Genomic DNA, 12296 nt, shown 5'->3' on the forward strand with positions numbered 1-12296 from the left:
CTAGACCCCCGATCAGCCTCATGCACACACAATGCTGTATCCATGTAATGTTCCTGCAGGTAATGACGAGGTCTCCTCTCTCCCCCCTCAGCGCCCATGCTGCTGGATGTGTCTGTGAGCGGGAGCAGCTTCATCAGCGAGATCTTCTCAGGCGTGGTCGATGCCTTCAAAGTCCTTCAGAACACTAACATCACAGTCTTCTCCGAGAAATGTGTCCTCCGTCCCTCACCACCTGACCTTAACATGTACGTCCTGATCGGTACGTGGCCACGACCTGGGCTAGCGCTATCTTTATTGGGGAAGGGGGGGCTACAGATTTAGGGGTGTAAAAGTGGTAAGGAAGCATGGGGGCTGAGAGGTCAGGAGAACCGCTATGGGAGCAAGCTTTTATATATGAATATTGGCATTGCTATTTTATTTGTAACCATTGGAGGGCGCTCTTACTCAGGGTTATGAGGAGATCCCTGGGCCGTTCTGTTCCTACCATCTCCACACAACCCCTAGCATCAGCCTTATCCCTGTAATAGCACAGCCATATATACTCTGTCCTGTCTTCTTTCATCTTCTGGCTGGTGCCCTCTGCCCACATACAGGGGTGATGTACGGCCTGGCCTTCCTAATCGCTGCCTTCGGAATTTACATACAGAGACTTCAACGATTCATCTGCACGTATTATTATCCCTCCCGCGAGCAGGTAAGAGCGACATTCCCGACAGTGTCATATCCCTAACCGATGGCGCACACTGACCCCTGACATCACTAACCTCTGCAGAACATTGCTCTGTCCCACCTACCCCCTGACAGGTACATAGTGATATATACTGCAGATTATTACATTACTGACCTCTCTAGTGACCTGCAGATCATTGCTCTGTCCCATCTACCCCCTGACAGGTACATAGTGATATATTCTGCAGATTATTACATTACTGACCTTTCTAGTGACCTGCAGATCATTGCTCTGTCCCATCTACCCCCTGACAGGTACATAGTGATATATTCTGCAGATTATTACATTACTGACCTCTCTGTGAACTGCAGAACATTGCTCTGTGCTAGCGGCCCCCTGAGCAGAATATATAGTATTATATCCTGCAGATTTTTACTTTACTGACCTCTCTAGTGCCCTGCAGATCATTGCTCTGTCCCATCTACCCCCTGACAGGTACACAGTGATATATTCTGCAGATTATTACATTACTGACCTCTCTGTGAACTGCAGAACATTGTTCTGTCCCATCTGCCCCCTGACAGCTACATAGTGATATATTCTGCAAATTATTACATTACTGACCTCTCTAGTGATCTGCATAACATTGCTCTGTCCCATCTACCCCGACAGGTACATAGTGATATATTCTGCAGATTATTACATTACTGACCTCTCTAGTGAACTGCAGAACGTTGCTCTGTGCTAGCGGCCCCCTGAGCAGAATATATAGTATTATATCCTGCAGATTTTCACTTTACTGACCTCTCTAGTGATCTGCAGAACATTGCAAGCTGCCTGGATTACGGCGTCTGTATTTCCACGCCTAATTTAAGTCCCGTGTCGAACTGCCCCATCTGGATTTAGACTGGCGACATCCCGGCTGCTGGTCTCATAACTACATCCCATATAGTATGTTATCCTGCAGATTATTACATGACTGACCTATCTGTGATCTTCCCCATCTCCCCCTGACAGGTACAAAGTCATATTATATAGATTATTACATGACTGACCTCTCTGTACCTGTCAGTGGGAGATAGGGAAGATCACAGAGAGGTCAGTCATGTAATAATCTATATAATATATGACTTTGTACCTGTCAGGGGGAGATAGGGAAGATCACAAAGTCATATATTATGCAGATTATTACATGACTGACCTCTCTGTGATCTTCCCCATCTCCCCCTGACAGGTACAAAGTCATATATTATGCATATTATTACATGACTGACCTCTCTGTACCTGTCAGGGGGAGATGGGGAAGATCACAAAGTCATATATTATGCAGATTATTACATGACTGACCTCTCTGTGATCTTCCCCATCTCCCCCTGACAGGTACAAAGTCATATATTATGCATATTATTACATGACTGACCTCTCTGTACCTGTCAGGGGGAGATGGGGAAGATCACAAAGTCATATATTATGCAGATTATTACATGACTGACCTCTCTGTGATCTTCCCCATCTCCCCCTGACAGTTACAAAGTCATATATTATGCAGATTATTACATGACTGACCTCTGTAGATATCTGCAGAATTTGCATATTGGGATTTCCCAGTATGTAATGAATAGTCATTATTCCTCCTGCACCTGCCTCATATGAACCTCCTGAGTGCACAATATTTGGGGCTGGGGGTTTGGTACCAGAGGATACATGTTACCAGTAATGTGCTTTCATTTCCCTCTTATCAGGAACGGATCGTCTTCCTATATAACAAGCTCCTGACCCGGCGAGTGGGTATCATTACCGCCCTGACAAGGAGCATAAAGATGAACGCAGAGGACATGGGGCACACAAACATTTTGCTTGTGCTAGCTGCAAAGTATATTCCCCCAATATATACCTGTATACAGATTTCTATATACACCTGTGCACCTCAGTATGGCGCTGACATCTCTCCTTCCCACAGGTGTCCTTGCTTTCGCTCTATTGCAGAGCTTCTGGGTGCAAACCAGCAGTATTGTATGGCGTGTGCCAAGGCATGTACCAGTACCAACAGCCAGGAGTTCCTGCCCTGCATCACTAACAACTGCAAAGGTATAACTCACCCCCTGTACACTTACCTGTATCACCCCCACTATATATATCACTGTCCTCACTATACACCTACCTGTATCACCTACACCATATATATCACTGTCCTCACTATACACCTACCTGTATCACCTCCACCATATATATCACTGTCCTCACTATACACCTACCTGTATCACCTACACTATATATATATATATATTACTGTCCTCACTATACACCTACCTGTATCACCTACACCGTATATATCACTGTCCTCACTATACACCTACCTGTATCACCTACACCGTATATATCACTGTCCCCACTATACACCTACCTGTATCACCTACACCATATATATCACTGTCCCCACTATACACCTACCTGTATCACCTACACCGTATATATCACTGTCCTCACTCTACACCTACCTGTATCACCTACACCGTATATATCACTGTCCTCACTATACACCTACCTGTATCACCTACACCGTATATATCACTGTCCTCACTATACACCTACCTGTATCACCTACACTATATATATTACTGTCCTCACTATACACCTACCTGTGTCACCTACACCGTATATATCACTGTCCCCACTCTACACCTACCTGTGTCACCTACACCATATATATCACTGTCCTCACTATACACCTACCTGTGTCACCTACACCATATATATCACTGTCCTCACTATACACCTACCTGTATCACCTACACCATATATATCACTGTCCTCACTATACACCTACCTGTATCACCTACACCGTATATATCACTGTCCTCGCTATACACCTACCTGTATCACCTACACCGTATATATCACTGTCCTCACTATACACCTACCTGTGTCACCTACACCATATATATCACTGTCCCCGCTATACACCTACCTGTATCACCTACACCCTATATATCACTGTCCTCACTATACACCTACCTGTGTCACCTACACCCTATATATCACTGTCCTCACTATACACCTACCTGTATCACCTACACCATATATATCACTGTCCTCACTATACACCTACCTGTATCACCTACACTATATATATCACTGTCCTCACTATACACCTACCTGTATCACCTACACTGTATATATCACTGTCCTCACTATACACCTACCTGTATCACCTACACCGTATATATATATATCACTGTCCTCACTATACACCTACCTGTATCACCTACACCGTATATATCACTGTCCTCACTATACACCTACCTGTGTCACCTACACCGTATATATCACTGTCCCCACTATACACCTACCTGTGTCACCTACACCATATATATCACTGTCCTCACTATACACCTACCTGTATCACCTACACCGTATATATCACTGTCCTCACTATACACCTACCTGTATCACCTACACCGTATATATCACTGTCCTCACTATACACCTACCTGTATCACCTACACCGTATATATCACTGTCCTCACTATACACCTACCTGTATCACCCCCACTATATATATATATCACTGTCCTCACTATACACCTACCTGTATCACCTACACTATATATATCACTGTCCTCACTATACACCTACCTGTATCACCTACACCGTATATATCACTGTCCTCACTATACACCTACCTGTATCACCTACACCGTATATATCACTGTCCTCACTATACACCTACCTGTGTCACCTACACCATATATATCACTGTCCTCACTATACACCTACCTGTGTCACCTACACCGTATATATCACTGTCCTCACTATACACCTACCTGTATCACCTACACCATATATATCACTGTCCTCACTATACACCTACCTGTATCACCTACACCGTATATATCACTGTCCTCACTATACACCTACCTGTATCACCTACACCGTATATATCACTGTCCTCACTATACACCTACCTGTGTCACCTACACCGTATATATCACTGTCCTCACTATACACCTACCTGTATCACCTACACCGTATATATCACTGTCCTCACTATACACCTACCTGTGTCACCTACACCATATATATCACTGTCCCCGCTATACACCTACCTGTATCACCTACACCCTATATATCACTGTCCTCACTATACACCTACCTGTGTCACCTACACTATATATATCACTGTCCTCACTATACACCTACCTGTATCACCTACACCGTATATATCACTGTCCTCACTATACACCTACCTGTATCACCTACACCGTATATATATATATCACTGTCCTCACTATACACCTACCTGTATCACCTACACCGTATATATCACTGTCCTCACTATACACCTACCTGTGTCACCTACACCGTATATATCACTGTCCCCACTATACACCTACCTGTGTCACCTACACCATATATATCACTGTCCTCACTATACACCTACCTGTGTCACCTACACCATATATATCACTGTCCTCACTATACACCTACCTGTATCACCTACACCGTATATATCACTGTCCTCACTATACACCTACCTGTATCACCTACACCGTATATATCACTGTCCTCACTATACACCTACCTGTATCACCTACACCATATATATCACTGTCCCCACTATACACCTACCTGTATCACCTACACCATATATATCACTGTCCTCACTATACACCTACCTGTATCACCTACACCGTATATATATATCACTGTCCTCACTATACACCTACCTGTATCACCTACACCGTATATATATATCACTGTCCTCACTATACACCTACCTGTATCACCTACACCATATATATCACTGTCCTCACTATACACCTACCTTTATCACCTACACCATATATATATATCACTGTCCTCACTATACACCTACCTGTATCACCTACACTATATATATATATCACTGTCCTCACTATACACCTACCTGTATCACCTACACCATATATATATATCACTGTCCTCACTATACACCTACCTGTATCACCTACACTATATATATATATCACTGTCCTCACTATACACCTACCTGTATCACCTACACTATATATATATATATCACTGTCCTCACTATACACCTACCTGTATCACCTACACCATATATATATATCACTGTCCTCACTATACACCTACCTGTATCACCTACACCGTATATATCACTGTCCTCACTATACACCTACCTGTATCACCTACACCGTATATATCACTGTCCTCACTATACACCTACCTGTATCACCTACACCATATATATATATCACTGTCCTCACTATACACCTACCTGTATCACCTACACCATATATATATATATCACTGTCCTCACTATACACCTACCTGTATCACCTACACCATATATATATATCACTGTCCTCACTATACACCTACCTGTATCACCTACACCATATATATCACTGTCCTCACTATACACCTACCTGTGTCACCTACACCATATATATCACTGTCCTCACTATACACCTACCTGTGTCACCTACACCGTATATATCACTGTCCTCACTATACACCTACCTGTATCACCTACACCGTATATATCACTGTCCTCACTATACACCTACCTGTATCACCTACACCGTATATATCACTGTCCTCGCTATACACCTACCTGTATCACCTACACCGTATATATCACTGTCCCCGCTATACACCTACCTGTATCACCTACACCATATATATCACTGTCCTCACTATACACCTACCTGTATCACCTACACCGTATATATCACTGTCCTCACTATACACCTACCTGTATCACCTACACCCTATATATCACTGTCCTCACTATACACCTACCTGTATCACCTACACCCTATATATCACTGTCCTCACTATACACCTACCTGTATCACCTACACCATATATATCACTGTCCTCACTATACACCTACCTGTATCACCTACACCATATATATCACTGTCCTCACTATACACCTACCTGTATCACCTACACCGTATATATCACTGTCCTCACTATACACCTACCTGTATCACCTACACCCTATATATCACTGTCCTCACTATACACCTACCTGTGTCACCTACACCGTATATATCACTGTCCCCACTATACACCTACCTGTATCACCTACACCGTATATATCACTGTCCTCACTATACACCTACCTGTGTCACCTACACTATATATATCACTGTCCTCACTGTACACCTACCTGTATCACCTACACCATATATATCACTGTCCCCACTATACACCTACCTGTATCACCTACACCCTATATATCACTGTCCTCACTATACACCTACCTGTATCACCTACACCGTATATATATCACTGTCCTCACTATACACCTACCTGTGTCACCTACACCGTATATATCACTGTCCTCACTATACACCTACCTGTATCACCTACACCATATATATCACTGTCCTCACTATACACCTACCTGTATCACCTACACCGTATATATATCACTGTCCTCACTATACACCTACCTGTATCACCTACACCGTATATATCACTGTCCTCACTATACACCTACCTGTGTCACCTACACCGTATATATCACTGTCCTCACTATACACCTACCTGTATCACCTACACCGTATATATCACTGTCCTCACTATACACCTACCTGTATCACCTACACCGTATATATCACTGTCCTCACTATACACCTACCTGTGTCACCTACACTATATATATCACTGTCCTCACTATACACCTACCTGTATCACCTACACCATATATATCACTGTCCTCACTATACACCTACCTGTGTCACCTACACCGTATATATCACTGTCCTCACTATACACCTACCTGTATCACCTACACCATATATATCACTGTCCTCACTATACACCTACCTGTATCACCTACACCGTATATATCACTGTCCTCACTATACACCTACCTGTATCACCTACACCATATATATCACTGTCCTCACTATACACCTACCTGTGTCACCTACACCGTATATATCACTGTCCTCACTATACACCTACCTGTGTCACCTACACCGTATATATCACTGTCCTCACTATACACCTACCTGTATCACCTACACCTTATATATCACTGTCCTCACTATACACCTACCTGTATCACCTACACCGTATATATATCACTGTCCTCACTATACACCTACCTGTATCACCTACACCATATATATCACTGTCCTCACTATACACCTACCTGTATCACCTACACCGTATATATCACTGTCCTCACTATACACCTACCTGTATCACCTACACCATATATATCACTGTCCTCACTATACACCTACCTGTGTCACCTACACCGTATATATCACTGTCCCCACTATACACCTACCTGTGTCACCTACACCGTATATATCACTGTCCTCACTATACACCTACCTGTATCACCTACACCGTATATATCACTGTCCTCACTATACACCTACCTGTATCACCTACACCGTATATATCACTGTCCTCACTATACACCTACCTGTATCACCTACACCGTATATATCACTGTCCTCACTATACACCTACCTGTGTCACCTACACCGTATATATCACTGTCCTCACTATACACCTACCTGTATCACCTACACCGTATATATCACTGTCCTCACTATACACCTACCTGTATCACCTACACCATATATATCACTGTCCTCACTATACACCTACCTGTGTCACCTACACCGTATATATCACTGTCCCCACTATACACCTACCTGTGTCACCTACACCGTATATATCACTGTCCTCACTATACACCTACCTGTGTCACCTACACCGTATATATCACTGTCCTCACTATACACCTACCTGTATCACCTACACCATATATATCACTGTCCTCACTATACACCTACCTGTGTCACCTACACCATATATATCACTGTCCTCACTATACACCTACCTGTGTCACCTACACCGTATATATCACTGTCCTCACTATACACCTACCTGTATCACCTACACCGTATATATCACTGTCCTCACTATACACCTACCTGTATCACCTACACCATATATATCACTGTCCTCACTATACACCTACCTGTGTCACCTACACCGTATATATCACTGTCCCCACTATACACCTACCTGTATCACCTACACCATATATATCACTGTCCTCACTATACACCTACCTGTATCACCTACACCATATATATCACTGTCCCCGCTATACACCTACCTGTATCACCTACACCATATATATCACTGTCCTCACTATACACCTACCTGTGTCACCTACACCATATATATCACTGTCCTCACTATACACCTACCTGTGTCACCTACACCGTATATATCACTGTCCTCACTATACACCTACCTGTATCACCTACACCGTATATATCACTGTCCTCACTATACACCTACCTGTATCACCTACACCATATATATCACTGTCCTCACTATACACCTACCTGTATCACCTACACCATATATATCACTGTCCTCACTATACACCTACCTGTGTCACCTACACCATATATATCACTGTCCTCACTATACACCTACCTGTATCACCTACACCATATATATCACTGTCCCCGCTACACTTACAGGGGTATTCAATATGGGTGTGATAACATTGTTTTTGCGTTAATATCGCAATTATGACGTCATTATCGCAGGTTTTACTTTTACACCGTATTCAATATCAAAGACTTATCGCATTTTTGAAAAGTCGAAGTTAAAAAACGGGGATAAGTTTTCACCATTGAATAGGTGTCGAAAAAAAGTGCAGAATTGGGGTTTAGGGGTGCAGGCTTAAAAAAAATAGCCTGCACCCTTCAGAATGACCCCTTGAAACTATCTGTGTCAAAAAAAAAAATATCGGGACACCCCAAAAAAAGCACTTTGAATTTGGGGGCCAAAAAAAAAAATGTTGGGTAACAAAATTAAAAAATAGCATACTTGACTCTGGGGAGGTCCCCAAGTATGCCCCAGGTGTTTTTTTCATTGCAGCTCCTTGCGCAAGTGGGTTTTTCATGATTTTTTTCAAGTCTGTTTAGCAACTTTAAAATATGCTGACCCCCATTTTCAAGTACCCCAAATTTGCTGGGCATAGTTATTTTTCCCCCAAAAAATTTCTAAATGCTCTTCTGCACCACTTTCTTCAAAGTCGCATTTATGCACTTGCCTACATCCAGCGCTGGTCTCCGCAGTAATCCATGGGTGTTTTAAAACAAAACGTGTTACCCGATCCACGCTACAAGCTATGTGTATGTGTGTTGTCACACATACACATAGCTCCCGAATGGCCGCTGCCGGGACTTCACGGGGCATTGCAGTCCCATCAGCCAATCAGCGGCAGCGCTCACTGTAGCACGGCCGCTGATAGGCTCCGGCAACTGACAGTTCCCACGTTGGTGAGTCAGCCCACGTGGGAACTGTCAGTTGCCGAAGCCAATCAGCGGGCGCTCTACAGTGAGCGCTGCCGCTGACAACACACATACACATAGCTTGTAGCGTGGATCGGGTAACACGTTTTTTTGTTTTAAAACACCCATGGATTACTGCGGAGACCAGCGCTGGATGTAGGAGAGTATGAAATCTTTCTTGCAGGGCCAGTTACCATGGATCTCTACTGGACAAGGGGACCGAACATCTGGTATAGGTAAGTATGTGTGAATGGGTAGGTGTGTGTAATAAACTTCTACTGGGCACGCTGTGTGTGTTTTGTCTTTTTTTAACTCTTTATTTTACAGTGAAATTACAAGTGCCGCATGTCTGCTGGCACTTGTAGTTCCACAAGTGCAAAATGGCAGACATGCTGGCACTTGTAGTTCCACTGTAAAGTACAATAGTTTTACATTATTTGGCACCCCAATTACCCCTATACCCACCGCTCCAGGGGCTTCAGCGTAAGTCTGTGGTGCTCGGGAGAGGGGGGACCCTTTTTTCTGGGATCCCTGACTCCCCCGAGATCACCGGCTTGCGCTGACCGACTTGGGGTGTAATGCTTTGGACCTGGAGCCCCGGTGATTGGGTCTCCTGGCTGTGGCATTGTACCCCGGTCGGTTGGGTCTGGTGCTGGTCTCAAATATAGGGGGTACCCCACGTCGTTTTTGCCCCCTATATTTAAAACCAGCACTAGTCCCTGCAGCCTGGTGTTGGTTTCTAAAATACGGTGGAACCCTACACATTTTGTTCCCCGTATTTTTAGAAACCACCACTGGCTGGCTAGCCTGGGGCTGGTTTGGCTTTTGGGGGGGGACCTTATGTCATTTTTTTCAAAATTTTTACACATTTTTTTAACAGGTTAACAAAAGCGGGCATTTTCGGAAAATATTCTAGGGACCCCCCTAATGATGTCTAGACATGGGGGATCACTATGGGTACCCCCATTTTTAACTCCTGAAGGAAGTCGGGGTTTCTAATAGCCACGGCAGGGAAAAACACCTTGCAAAGCTATTTAAAAACCCGACTTTCTTAAGCAGGCAAAAACGGGGTTACCCATAGTGATCCCCCATGACAGGACATCTTTAAGGGGGGTCCCAGGCATATTTCCTGAAAATTCCCGTTTTTTTCCTTAAATGAGCTCAAGGGTCATTTTTTGAAAAACAGGGATCATTTTTCTAAGCACTATAGCAAGTGAAAAAAAATACAGAATAAGGGTTTGGGGGTGCAGGCTTATAAAAAATAGCCTGTAGTTTTGGGAATGTCCCCTTAAAAGGAAATGTTAAAAAAAAAATGTCCTACAAAAAATCGGGACACCCTTAAAAAAATAAATTTGGGTTTAAAAAAAAAAATAGGGACACCCTAAAAAATTAATTTAAAAATTGGGGTGAAAAAAAAAAAGGGAAAAAATTGTTAAACAATAGGCAAATAGGTTCAGGGCTATTCTGCAAGTATGCGGCACGTGTTTTGAAGAATAGAATTATAGCGGCAGGTGCACAAATGCAGAATTTTTAAAAACTTACTTTAGGGACTTAAAAATATGCTAGTACCCATTTTCATGTACCCCAAATTTGATGGGACCACTTAAAAAAACGAAAAAAATAACCTAAGTGCTCTTCTGCAACACTTCTTCAATGTCGGGAAAAAAACACCTGCTGCGGCTATTTAAATCCCCGACTTTCATTTAAAGGCTAAAACGGGGGTACCCATAGTGATCCCCCATGTTTTTACAACTTTAGGGGGGTCTTACAAATTTTTTATGGAAAAAAACGTAACTTTACGCAAATCCAACTTCGGAGGTTCCCGTTTTCGACGATTTCAAATTGAATACGGGGATACGCGGGAGCGCGCCCGATACTTTAACGCAGAAAAAAACTCCGATATGAAACGTAAACTTCGGCAGTGAAGTTAACATTTCATATTGAATACCCCTATTAGAGATGGAAAGTGATAAGGTACCAGCCAACCAGCTCCTGTCATTTTTCAAACACAGCCTGTGAGATGACAGTTGGGAGCTGATTGGCTGGCTTAGTAACTAGACCCCTATATGACATTGCTACAGATACCTACAGGCAGCCATAATAATCTCCTTCCCATCACAGGGCTGTACTGCTGCGAGTGCTTCCAGATCATGGACCAGATCTGCATCATCTGTATGGCTCCTCTGGCGTATGAGGAGAATGAGGATGAGGAAATGTATGTATCATTATTGCTTTCACTAATGTCATAATTCCAAGTTATTACATGAGTA

At 43.1% G+C, this 12296-nt stretch overlaps 1 protein-coding gene across 1 annotated transcript in view; it reads left to right on the forward strand.

The window, feature by feature from the left end:
* LOC148454377 (DC-STAMP domain-containing protein 2-like) overlaps window positions 1-12296 on the forward strand; it is a 60034-nt gene that overhangs the window by 45268 nt on the left and 2470 nt on the right. Inside the window, exons 9-13 of the mRNA XM_088461004.1 lie at window positions 92-259; window positions 594-694; window positions 2413-2543; window positions 2631-2758; window positions 12148-12241. Of these exons, the coding sequence (XP_088317130.1) occupies window positions 92-259; window positions 594-694; window positions 2413-2543; window positions 2631-2758; window positions 12148-12241 (622 nt within the window). The remainder of the gene's footprint in view (window positions 1-91; window positions 260-593; window positions 695-2412; window positions 2544-2630; window positions 2759-12147; window positions 12242-12296) is intronic.

Source organism: Taudactylus pleione, unplaced genomic scaffold, assembly GCF_031769625.1.
Source record: "Taudactylus pleione unplaced genomic scaffold, aTauple2 ptg000997l, whole genome shotgun sequence".
Lineage (NCBI taxonomy): Eukaryota > Metazoa > Chordata > Amphibia > Anura > Myobatrachidae > Taudactylus > Taudactylus pleione.